A 13310-nucleotide genomic window follows, 5' to 3' on the forward strand; every position below is an offset into this window, starting at 1 on the left:
ATTTTTTTATTTCCTTTTTAAAAAATCAGACTTAAAAACAGGTTACAGAGAAAACCAACAATAAAAAATTACTATAATATATCGCAACACCTAACATCATCTAAGTTATCAAGAACTCACCGTTGATAAAACAGCAAATATGGCCACCAGAGTCAGAGGAATCCCGGTGCAAATACTGATCCAATCCATTATATAGAGGGCTCGAATAACGAAATCATCATCATCATCATGGTTGTTGGTATCTGTGTCATTGTTTGAGCTGTTTTGACTGATGCTGCTGTTCCATGATGTGTTGCTGATGTGGAAATCTCCCATTGTTCAATGTCAAACCTGCATGAGCAAAATAATAAATCATTTATTTTCTCTTAGCTTAGTTCATAAAACTATTATTATATGTTTTTAAAGGGATAATCCCATTAAAGGCTGCTTTGTAATAGATCGTGAGTTGATTTTTGTAGTATTTTCACTTAAATAAAAATAGCATTCCCTTATTAATGGTCTCATTTTTAGCAATAGACTGGAATTCTTAAATGAGTGGAAAATTATCCACATGTATTAACTAAAACGTTCGGCACATATCAAAACTGTTATTTCTAACTTGTTATAGTTGCATTAAATTGAACAGAAGGCATGTTGGTTTCAATCACATCATATACAATGTGTTTTTTCACTTCTGTACATTGGAAGAAAAATTATATTTACCTTTAAAAGTTTAAAGATCCTAAAATGGTTCCTGTTTTTAGCCAGTCATCCTTCTCTTGTGAACGGTCTGCAGCGTCAGCTTTCTGTTCACTTGCTGTTCGCCGTTTGACCAATCTGACTGTAGTTAAGGGGATGGGTGCAGAGATGATGTGATAAGTCAGTTATCTTTAAGGAAGGAAGCGTCTTTATAGATCACAAAATGTTTCTGTTTTTTTAAAACAGAACATGTGCACCAACCTGTTTCAACTCAGTTAATTCCAGTATTATGGCTGCAATTAACAACAAATATCCTCTCAATGTTCTTTGCAAAAAAGTACACTTTAACTTAAAACACTTGTTTTATATTTTTAACTTACATGCAACAGTTTAACTGTACACCAGGCTGCCTCCAGTCATCACTGCATTGCTCTCTTTGGCTGTTGCTTCATCACCTATGTGATGATCACCTATGTGTGAAACAAAACTGTATGTAAAAGCAACATAGCAGCGGCTCTACTCTGAGTCCCTCCTGGCTGACCGAGCTTCTCGTCCTGTCTCTAAGGGAAAGTCCAAATACCCTACAGAGAAAACTAATTTCAGCCGCTTGTATCCGTGACCTTGTTTTTTTTGGTCATGATCCAAACTTCATGTCCATAGATGAGAGTAGGAACGTAGATCGACAGGTAAACTGAGAGCTTTTGGCTCAGCTCTGTCTTCACTACGACAGATCGGTACAGCACCCGCTTCACTGCAGACGCTGCACCAATCCGCCTGTCGATCTCCTGCTCCATTTTTCCCTCAATCATGCACAAGATCCCAAAATACCTAAACTGGGGCAGGACGTCCTCCCTCAGCTGCAAACAGCTCCAGTGAAAGCTGTAGATCATGACCTGATGAAGCCAATGGGACCACATCATCCACAAAAACCATAGAAGTGATCCTAAAGCCACCACAACAGATCCCCTCAAAACCTTAGCATAAAGCAATAAAAGTAATGAACAGAATTGGTGACAAAGGGCAGCCTTGTCCCTGTATGACATATTAAAGGACCCGGTCCACAAAACACATGTAGACCAGTTGGGAAAAGTCCCACACAGCCTCCAGGACCCTGCTGAGGGTGTAGAGCTGGTCCAGTGTTCCACAACCAGAACCAGAACCACACTGCTCTACCTGAACATGACTTAATATTTAACCTGTTCAAAATCATAGCTGATCTACGAAATGAAAAGCAAGGATTAATTTGAAATATTCATCTTCATCTCTGTTGTGAATTGCTGTCACGTCTTGATTACATTTTGTTTTACTGTAATGAATTTCTGCACCATTAATACTGAGGATTCTCTCTCAGAGGGCTTTTACATGAGTACATAACACATAAAATAAAATGTTATTGCAATGACAAAAAGACAACATAAACACAGTATAAATATACTGTTGTCATAAAAATACAATAACTTCTATTTGAAACCTCTTTTAAGTTAGTAATTTTTTTTATCAACACATATGGTCAATAGGTTACTGGTAACAGTCTTTCTAGTGATTCATCCTAGTTACGGTACTGGCAACAAACCTCTAAAAAGTTAGAGTGAAACAGAGAACACTGCAGCTAGTTTTAAAAAGGGCAGAAAATAAGACTTACTACACTTTAAGCAGTTAAAGTTAAAACAGATAATCTGAAAATACACATTTAAACTAAAAAAAAACAGATCACAGATTAAGTCAGATTATTTGTAGTTGGCTACACTTTCTTTTTGTTGCTGATAGCTATGTTGCTTTTACATACAGTTTTGTTTAACATTCGTCAATCTTAATCCAAGGTAAAACAAAAACCTGGCTAATCTAAATAAAAGAGGATCTAAAAAACACAGAAATAAACAAAACTCAACCAAACAACCTGGGGTTTAAACAAAAATTACCTTAATTAATTTTTAGTCAAACATACTGAGAATAATCATCTTACCTTTAAAACTTTATTTTTTCTTCTCCTTTTTCTTAATCTTGCACAAATGAAATGTGATGTGGTCAGATGAACAGAGTTTTGAACACTCAGAGAGGAAGTCAGGCGAGAAGTGTTTCACAAAAATGACACCTTCAAAATTTTTCATAATCTTAGAGCCGCCTCTATCAGATATTACTAATAAAGCTGCTGTCTCAGTTTACTGGCTTTCCTTTCAGAGGTTTATGGTACGGAAATATTACATCACAGATTACACCCCCCTCTTCCCCATATTCTGCACCATATCTCCTCTCTACTGACGTTTCTGTTTCTCGTTTAGCTCTTAAATGTTGCAGCTTGTCAGTGATGAACCTACGATCATCATTCTTCTCTACCAAGAAGTATTTGCTGTGCAAATTTATTTACATAACTTCAATTTGCATATCTGAATAAAAGATACAGTCAAGCCAACAAGAGGACTAAAACTCTGCAATGTTAATGCTTTCCCCCTAACATATCCTTATTTCTGATTGTCTTGACCAAAACCCAAATGATACAAGGAATCCTCAATATCATATTTGACATTTATTCATATGACATCTGAGATAAGTTGCATAAGATCTTTGTTCTATGGGAGCATTGGGCTGCCACCCAATCAAAAGGAAAATATCACTGCATCTTTTTATAATATAAAAGCGTTATCATACTACAACATACATTCTAGAAAAAAAAAAAAAAACTTTCTTCATAGTTGAAAAAAATTAAGTAAAAAAAAATCAAATGACACCAGCAAATATTTAATTTTCAACAGAGACATGGCATAACAAAGAAAATATAATTCGTATAAATGCTTTTTCATCAATTTTCAAAACTTAGATTCCGAAATAAATTTTTCATGGTCAAACGTTTGCTTGTTTTTTCCATTGAAAAATAAAACTGCTCATATATTACTATAAAACATCATTATTATTATGATGCTGAAAATAAGACTTGATGTTTCCATAAATGTGTCATTTTACCGCCACTAACGTGTTTTTAAACATTCTGCGACATGACGCATAATGTCACCATCTAGTGGCCAGACACGGAAACTGTTGGAGTTCACACAAGAACAAAGATCCGCAAAGATTCACAAATTTATACAGAAAAATCACTTTGAAATTATTTAGTCCTTATTTTAAGACAAGTCAGGTTTAGTTGTACATTAGTCTGTTCAATAGATGTAAATATTATTGAAAAAAAAAACATTTACTTCAGTAATTTTATCACTTAGTGAAACACATTATTTAGATTAAATGTACACAGATGGATGATAATCTCTGTGAATCATGATGATTATCTACATAATAATAATAATAATAATACTTAATAATGTTTTATAAAAAAAAGATATTTAAAATTAGAATATTACTTCAGACCCTTGGAGACATTTTGCTCTGTTCAGCTTGTAGGTTAAAAAATAAAGTACAAAATCTCTATGTTTTGAAATCGTCCACTGAGAGTAGAAATTCTGCTCAGTAAAACTGTGTATATTCAATAACTTTTCAAAAGGCAAAAAAAAAACTATCAAAGGCAAAAAATGAGCTAATCTTTCCAACATTTTCAGACAGAAGTAACAGAAGAACAGGCTTTAAAAATGAATTTTCTGGGACAGATTAGAGGTCAAATTATATCCCACATGTACTCCAACAACCTGACATATAAAACCCATCACAGTGAAGCAGATTCACATTGGTAGTTCACAGCTGTAAGAAATTAAGATGAATTGCTCAGTTCTGATTTCAAGTAGCTGCAGAAAATTAACGATTTATCTGTTACACAATATAGATACCTTGGCTGTAAAAGGATCTTCAGTTTTTAGGACCTTCTTCCATTATAAACATAAATGTTGAGTTTCCTTAACATCAACACACTTGTACTTAATTTCCTTACTGACCACTAAATCCCTCCAGAGCCACATGAGTGGAAGATGTAAGAGTCCCATCACTGACTGAAAAAGCATTGAATGAAATAAAGGTAATCAACAGACTTTAAGCATACTAAATATTGGTTTATTGAACTTTATTTTGAAATGAGGCTGTCTATTCTGCCAACTACTCATCATATGTGGAGCCTGTGTGCAGCAAGAAATATCACACACTCTCAAAATATTAAGGAAATTTAATCCTGAATACAAAGTTGTTCTTTCAGATCAAGAGACAAAAAGATGAATATTTGAGACAAAAACAAACCTTTACATGTTGTCAAGCAAATTTCTTATCATTATAAACTCCTACCCAACCCTCAACATTCATTCATAACTTACAAATATGTAGTATATTAACATTAATGTTTACAAAACACAACATGGAAAAGATGGAACAATTACAATCCTACAACTTCAAGTCGTCCCTGTTAGGTACCAGGCTGGTGGGTCTGCTGTGTTCCTTTTCAGATCATCCACCAGAGGGCGCCTGATGACAGCAGGTTCTTGGAGGGCGTGCCGGCAGGTCCTAACCAGACGCACCTGTGGGGAATTGTCATCTCCTGGTGGAGTATATGAGCAGCTGGCTGCCAGCACATCTTCGCCAGAGTGTTTGCCTGAATTGGACGCCTTCTAGAGCCTTCAGGAAATCTCGAGCCTTCCCATCTTTGGAAGGAATCCTCTCGAGACGCCGTGAGAGTTCTCACCAGGCGCCCGAGCCTCACTGTCACCTTCCCCGTGACTTACCGGTTGCAGTCTTCACTTGGCAGTCAGCTCCATTACTCCTCCGTGCTGTCAAAGTACACTGCTCAAAAAAATAAAGGGAACACTCAAATAACACATCCTAGATCTGAATGAATGAAATATTCTCATTGAATACTTTGTTCTGTACAAAGTTGAATGTGCTGACAACAAAATCACACAAAAATCATCAATGGAAATCAAATTTATTAACCAATGGAGGCCTGGATTTGGAGCCACACACAAAATTAAAGTGAAATGTTCCCTTTATTTTTTTGAGCAGTATATTACCTGTCTGCCCTCCGACACTCCGCCCATCCGCCCAGCCATCGCCCTTGGACATACCCACCGCCTGGTGCCTGGCCTTTCTTCTCCTCCATTCGGATCCAGACTCCCACAATGAGTGGCTGTACCCGGACCCCCTTTGTAGAAGCCCAAGTCCTAACTAACCTGTTGAACTGAGTTTTGTGAACAATAATAAATCCCAATAATAAATCCTTTGAACTTTTACACCAGTCTGTCTGTGAGTGTTTCTGCATGTGGGCAAAAAAACATTAAACCCGACATGACAGTCCCAGCTGCTGGGAGGGTGTGGAGGTATTATGAGTATTTTTTCCCCCTTTTTCTATTTATATAAATGCAAAGTCCAATTGGATGTTTTTGTTCTAAATAATGAACATTTCAATTCAATCAATCAATCAAATTTTATTTGTATAGCACATTTCAGCAGCAAGGCATTTCAAAGTGCTTTACATAATTAAAATAAAAACAGCATGTGAGAAAGAGATTTAAAAAACATAATTAAAACGTAAACAGTGAGAAAGAGAAATAAAAAGCTGATCCCATCTAATTAAATCCCATCTAATTTTACTTGTCTGCATTGTTACTATATGACACACTATGTGATTCCAAATCAATTAAACTGGAAAAAAAAGTTAATTTGGTTAAAGTTATAGCTGAATAAATTAAGTTTCACTGTTTTCAGTATTTTTTGGTGGCAGAAACTTTTTCACATGAAAATGTTTCACACTTTATAAAAGTTGTATTTGGATAAAATCAACATGTGAGTTAGACAAAGATAAACAACTCTGAAGGAAAACAAAAGATTATGAAACATTCAAAATATATCATCTGAAAACAATATAGATCACAAATAATCCATAAGAATACTTTAAGAAAGTACTATGTGAAGATATTTGTGCATTGACAGCGCCTACGCTCCGGCAGATCGAAAAGCTGACATGCTGACATCATCAGTCCTGCTGATCTCCTGATTCTTAGACGTTACACAACACAGTGAGGCCCCAAGCTGGTTAAATGCACTTTTCCTCAGAAAAATATACAAAGATGAGTCTGCAAGAGGACTGAGAAAAAGACCAATTGTAACCACAGTCCAGGAGACTGAATTTTCCCACCGTTTTTTCACCAGATAATATATCATGTTGGGGATGAAAAGCAGAACATATATGAGCAAAACCACAACCAGGATGGAAATAATTCGATGTTTTTCCTCAGCAGGGACACTGCGAGCTTCAGACAGAGCTTTAATGGTCCCAACCAGGCACAAGATGAACAAGGGAAGAGGGAGGAGGAGACCAGCAGCCTGGATGATTACTCTCCTCTCTAATTCTAAAAGGAGATACATGGTAAGATTATAAAGAAAAGAAAGGATCCAGACTGCGACACAGACCAACACAGACGTCTTGATGTTTCGTTTAAATCTGTACCACAGCGGCCAGGAAATGGCCAAATACCTGGAGTAAAAGATACCTGCTGTCAGACATTACTGATGTAATAGTGTGAGACAGAAACAACAACATGCATGTAAACAGATATTTACCTTTCCAGGGAGACACACATCATGAATCCAATGCTGGCTGTAATGCCAAAATCAAGGGCACAACGAGAGGCATCATTAGCTGTACGTGATATTATAGGAACTCTGCTGCAGTACTGGACGACATCAGAAAGCAGAAGGTTGAAGATGTAAACTGGAGCAACATTATCTTCTTTCACCTGCAGGGGAATCAAAATGAAAATAAAGACAAAAGATTTCCTTCCAACTTCCTGCAACAATTATTTGGTTCTTTTTCCACAAATGTATCACATAGTTTTTTTTTAATTATTTTTGAATATTCTTGAAATTCTTACCCCCAGGCTCAGAGAAAACAAATATTAATATAAGATGTATAACATATCAAACATACAGCTAAATATAAAGAACTCACCTTTGATAAAACAGCAAACATGGCCACCAGAGTCAAAGGAAATCCAATGACAATAGAGATACAATTTCCCACATACAAGACTTGGTTCTCTTCAGAACCGTTACTGGTTCTGTTAGATGCATCACTGTAGTTGGAGAAGTTCTGACTGAGGGAATCTCCCATTATTCAAAATCAAACCTGCACGAGCAAAATAATCAATAATAAAAACCTTATTTTTCATTTAGCTTAATTCAAAAACAAAGTATTACATTTATTTTAAAGGGAAAATCCTGTGAAAGGATGTTTTCCAAAGAATAAACATTTTAAGTTTTTTTTAGGACAAAAAAATAAATAAATATTAAAGACAAAAAAAGCTACAGACTGTAATGCTAAAAATAATGAGTGGAAAATAAGCCTTAGTTTCTACTGTTTAAGCAGTTCCATTAAATTGAACAGGTTATTCAGTGACATATTAAATTAAGTGTGTTTTTCTGTAGTCAAAGAAAATATATATTTACCTTTAAAGTTTAAAGGTCCTGAAATGGTTCCTGTTGGTAGCCAGTTATCCTCCTCACCTCTACAGCCTGCAGCCTGAGCGTTCTGCATATAAACGAACTTTATCATGTCTGAACAATGACATCTGACTTCTGTATTAAAGGAAATGGCTGCAGAGATGATGTGATAGGTTCATTTTCTTTATCAACAGGAAGAAAGTGTCTTCTAAGATCACAACAAAATGTTTCAGGTTTTAAAACTCAGTTTTCATGAATCAAGTTGTTTAAATTCAATTCAGTTCAGGTATATAGCACCAATTAACATGAAACATCCTCTGAATGTTCTTAAGGGAAAAAAAGTTGATTTTAACTTAAATTACTAGTTTTACCTTTTTCACTTACATTCATCAATTTAAATCATTCATGTTTTGGGACTCTGCTGTCAGCAAGCAGCTCCTCAACTGTAAACTATTACTGTAACTGTAGAGAAGAAAAATAAAGTCATGGAAACATTTCACATTAACATAGAAACACATTTATGAAACAGAGTGTGGAGATGCTGGGTGCAGGATGTTCTGCATTGCTCTCTTCTCCTCTTGCTTCATCACCATGTTGGTTCTTCTATCTTCCTCTGTGTGGTGTCAGCTGGTGGCTGTGACTCAAGATGGGGTTTTCCAACTTTGGGCCACAGAGAGACTGGTGAGGGTCACTTTATGTGGCTTCACTGCAGCTAACAGACCAGAAAGGATGGCACTGTTTAAACAAAGTGACCTGAACTAATTTCAAATAAGTTATATGAACCATCTTATTATAAAAACTTTATTTATTCTTCTCCTCTTCTTAATGTTGCACAAGTGAAAAGAGATGTGGTCAGATGAAACGGGTTCTGAACAGACAGAGGAAGTGAAGGTAGAAATGTTTCACAAAATGACACCTCCAAATTTTTCATAATCTGACAGCAGAGTCTGTCAGATATCATCAATATGTCTGCTGCCTCAGCTTACTGTCTGTACAGCTTTACTGCACTGGATCCAGCTTATTTTTACAGCAGTGACACGTCTTCTGATTATATGTTTCATGTTAAGTTTATAGTTATGACTAAATGTGATGGAGACCAGGGGTTCATCACTATTAAAGGACAAACCAAATGTTTCTAGTTTCAGTTGTTTATTTCAGTTGCACTGTGACATTTAGTTGATCGTTATTTCAGGAAGGGGGACTGGCCATCCTTCCTGTACAGGGAGAAGGTTGATTTGTTCTGAGATTTTCTGTTGGTTTAATTTGAGTTCAACAATTGTTGAGCATTTACCTTTCCTGGTGTCTCCTCAGCAGAGGGGAGCAGCAAAAAGAGACAAACGCTCCAGGTGCTGCTGAAAAGCTGCTGGAGCATTAGGAGGGGAATGCTCTGATTAAGTTAAGTTATATTAAGTTACATTTAGTCTTTGATCAGTTTAGTTGTAATTATTTTCATGCAAGTATATATTTATTGGTAGCATTTATTGTTTTTTATTGCGTTTTTGTAAGTGTTTATTTCCTGTTTTATAAGTGGTTCAAAGTGGCAAGTGGTGTCAGAAGTTTGGCTTTGGAAGAAACGATGAGGCAATTCATTATTTTGCTGTTTGATTTTGAATATTGGGAGATTCCCTCAGTCAGAACTTCTCCAACTACAGTGATGCATCTAACAGAACCAGTAACGGTTCTGAAGAGAACCAAGTCTTGTATGTGGGAAATTGTATCTCTATTGTCATTGGATTTCCTTTGACTCTGGTGGCCATGTTTGCTGTTTTATCAAAGGTGAGTTCTTGTTAACCTATATTGGTGATGCTAGCTCTGCTGAGAAACTGGATCAGCTGGCAGGCCTAGTCAAATCACTGATGCAATCTCAAACCGCCCATGACCAGCAGATTGAGAAGAAATCAGCACGGCAAGAACCGAGAAGAAGAATTTACAACATCAGCTTCGACAGCTACAGGCTCACCTGGAGCATGATGGTGACAACATGTAGAGGATCCTCACACTCATGATGATGAGGGGGACAATCATGATGTCACCATCTAGTGGCCAGACACAAAAACTGTTGAAGCACACACATGAATAACGAGGATTGTTCACAAATTTACATAAAAAAATCATTTTGAAAAATGAAATATGTGACCTTATTTGAATTCAAGTCAAATGTAGTTGCATAGACACGTTCAATAAGTTAGAATATTATTAAAAAGTAAATTTACTTCAATAATTTATCGCTGTGAAGCACATTATGCAGATTAAATGTACACATGGATGATAATCTCTGTGAATTATGATGATTGTCTATTCAGAGTCGATGAAAACATAATATTTAAAATAATATTATTGCATCAAACCATGTCAAAGTTCTCAGAGGCATTTTGCTCTGGTTCAGCTTGTTGGTCAGAAAATAAAGTACAAAATCCCAGAGTCCATAGATTTTGGAAATATCCAGTGAGAGTGAAAATCTTTCACAGTAATTATAAAAACTGTTTATATTCAGGAGTTTTTCAAAAGGCAAAATAAAAAAATCACAGCCAAAACATGAGCCAACATTTTCAGTCAGAAGTAACAAAGGAAAATATTTTTTAAATTCCTTTAAAGGAACAGATTATAAGTCAAGATATATTCAACATGTAACCTCCTCAACTTGAATGTGAATTTGTAATTCACATTACAAATTCACTGTAATGTGAATTTGCCACATTACAGTGTGGCAAATTCACATTGATGTTTCTGCAAGAAATGCAACAGATTTGATTTCAAACACCTGTTAAAAATAATGAATCTGTTATAAAATATAAATATCTTAAAGGCTGTAAAAGGAGCTTAAATTTTTATGATCTTCTTCCATTATAAATATAAATGTTGATTTTTTTTAACACCAGTACACTTTTATTTAATTTCCTTACTGATCACTAATTAGTGTTATTTTCCCTCAGACCCATATGTGTGTAAAATCTAAGAGTCCATTTACTGATTGAAAAAGGATTGAATGAAACAAACGCAGCTGGGCGACTTTAGAGCAGAATAAATATTGTTTTGTTGCACATTATGGTGTTTTATGCTGTCAGAGAAATGAGGCCCTGCACACTGACAACTACTCTGTTTCTATCTGTGTGCAAAATAAAATAATACACATTATCAGAGAATATTGTTAAAGAAATTTAGTCTGAATAAAAAGTTGTTCTTTCAGATCAAGAGACAAAAAAGTTAATATCTGAGATAAAAACAAACCTATACAATGTTGTCAAGCAAATTTCTTACCATCACAAACTCCTACCAAACCCTCAACATTCATTCATAACTTACAAATATTTTCATACCAAGAAAGTTACATTTTTCAGCTCATCATCTTTTGCCTCATGAAGTCCAAATAAAAATGCGACAAACCAAAATAATCTTCATGTTTACATGGTTATACAATGTTCAGAGAGTGAAAGTCTAAAAATAATTTTAAAAGTATTTCTTACATAAACTTCCTTTAGTCACAAAATACAAAATGTGTTAAAATGTGTCTGTTTTTATATCATGTGAAACATGATATATTTCCTGTTTCTGCAGATTTCTCACAATCTAAGCATCAGTTTTGCTTCATCACAAGAGATGGCATTTTTAAGTTTAACAAGTCTGAGTTCTGGAGAAATGTTAGTTTTCTCCCAGGATTGTTTCTCTAGTCCAAATGAATGCTTTTGTTCTATATAATAAACATTTCAATTAAATTCTTCTAATTGTAAGTGTATGCATTATTATTATTATTATTATTATTATTATTATTAGATACACACTATGTGGTTCAGAATCAGTTAATTTGCAGAAAAGCTGAATTGGTTTAATCTACAGCTGAATAAACAAAGTCTTCCTGTTTTCAGCATTTTTCAAAGATTTCAAATGACACTTTCTAAATGTTGTACCTGGTTAAATTCAACATGTGAGACACATTTAAAGAGTCAAATTAAAGCCCATTTTAAAATGTCTGAGATTCAGAAGATGAGAAAACTCTGACAATCAAGCAGGTTGTCATTTCTTCAATTGTTGGGTTTTAGTATTCAAAAGATCATGAAAAAAAAGAAAAATGTATAATCTGAAAGCAATATACTTTGCAAATAATCCAAAAGTTATTTGCAAAGTAAAAGCTTTGAAGATATTTGTGTTTCAGTGGAACCTAAACTGCTGTAGACCGAACAGCTGACATGCTGACATCATCAGTGATGCTGATCTCCTGATTCTTAGACGTCACACAGCAACACAATGAGGACAAAAACTTGTCAACTGCACTTTTCCTCAGGAAAATATACAAAGCTGAGTCTGCAAGAGGACTAAGAAAAAGACCAATTGTAGACACAACAAAGAAGATTGAATTTTGCCCGTGATTTTCCAACAGATAATATATCACATTAGGGAGAAAAAGCAAAATATATATGAGCAAAACCACAACCAGGATGGAAACAATTCGACGTTTTTCCTCAGCAGAGACACTGCGAGCTTCAGACAGAGCTTTAATGGTCCCAACCAGGCAGAAGATGAACAAGAGAAGAGGGAGGAGGACACCAGCAACCTGGATGATTTTTACAATATGAATTTCCAAAAGGAGATAAATGCTAAGATTATAAAGAAGAGAAAGGATCCAGATGGTGACACAGACCAACACAGATGTTTTGATGTTTCGTCTAAATCTGTACCACAGCGGCTTGGCAATGACCAGATACCTGAAACAAAAGATACCTGCTGTCAGATGAAGTGGCAGAATTAGTACATATGTCTGCATTCTTACTTTTGTAGACATTTATTTCCTTTAACTAGTATGCATGTAGGCCGTTTTTTAGGCACATAGTGCAAGAAGCAAGTGCACTTGAAAGGTCAGTTAAAGTAAATGATAACTACAGGGTTTATAAAGGTTCAGAGTAGGTGTCCATGCATCAAGTTGTTTTTTCCTTCGATGTATTTCTATGTTCCTACTTTCCAATATGTGTGCGTGCGTCAAAACTAGATGTGGTTTTAACAGTTTGGTATAAAGGATTGTGTACAGCTACACTGTGCTTGTCTGTCTTGAACGCTTCAGAGGCCTTTGAAATAAAACATTTAAACACAAAGATCTATCTTCATCATTTCTTAACAGTTTTCTCTATTGTTTATTTTAGAATTTCCATAACACAGACAGTAGTGATGCAATGGTGTCAGAAAGAAACAGCAATACGCATGTAAACAGATATTTACCTTTCCAGGGAGACGCACATCATGAATCCAATGCTGGCTGTAATGCCAAAATCAAGAGCACA

At 35.4% G+C, this 13310-nt stretch overlaps 3 protein-coding genes and 1 long non-coding RNA gene across 4 annotated transcripts in view; all 4 read right to left on the minus strand.

Moving 5' to 3' along the window:
* LOC103148984 (psychosine receptor-like) overlaps positions 1-808 on the minus strand; it is a 5691-nt gene extending 4883 nt beyond the window's left edge. Inside the window, exons 1-2 of the mRNA XM_007567994.2 lie at positions 703-808; positions 121-330 (exon numbers count right to left, since the gene is read on the minus strand). Of these exons, the coding sequence (XP_007568056.1) occupies positions 121-315 (195 nt within the window). The 5' untranslated portion in view covers positions 316-330; positions 703-808. The remainder of the gene's footprint in view (positions 1-120; positions 331-702) is intronic.
* Positions 809-6499: 5691 nt separating this feature from the next.
* Positions 6500-7141, minus strand: LOC107838139 (mas-related G-protein coupled receptor member X3-like). The gene is made up of 2 exons (XM_016679603.1): positions 7137-7141; positions 6500-7075 (listed from the first exon to the last, which is right to left on the minus strand). The coding sequence occupies exons 1-2, from the start codon at positions 7139-7141 to the stop codon at positions 6535-6537; spliced, it is 546 nt and encodes a 181-aa protein (XP_016535089.1). The 3' UTR covers positions 6500-6534.
* A 26-nt stretch (positions 7142-7167) lies between these two features.
* Positions 7168-8138, minus strand: LOC107838153 (uncharacterized). Its single transcript, XR_001664205.1, has 3 exons — positions 8047-8138; positions 7550-7726; positions 7168-7337 (listed from the first exon to the last, which is right to left on the minus strand). It is a non-coding gene; the product is annotated as an uncharacterized LOC107838153 (long non-coding RNA).
* Positions 8139-12063: 3925 nt separating this feature from the next.
* LOC107838140 (proteinase-activated receptor 2-like) lies at positions 12064-13298 on the minus strand (the record flags this gene model as incomplete). Its single annotated transcript, XM_016679604.1, has 2 exons — positions 12064-12740; positions 13249-13298. Coding segments are annotated over 2 exons (594 nt in total), but the record flags the coding sequence as incomplete, so codon positions are not given.
* Positions 13299-13310: the final 12 nt, after the last annotated feature.

Source organism: Poecilia formosa, unplaced genomic scaffold (genome assembly GCF_000485575.1).
Source record: "Poecilia formosa unplaced genomic scaffold, Poecilia_formosa-5.1.2 Scaffold216, whole genome shotgun sequence".
Classification (NCBI taxonomy): Eukaryota; Metazoa; Chordata; class Actinopteri; order Cyprinodontiformes; family Poeciliidae; genus Poecilia; species Poecilia formosa.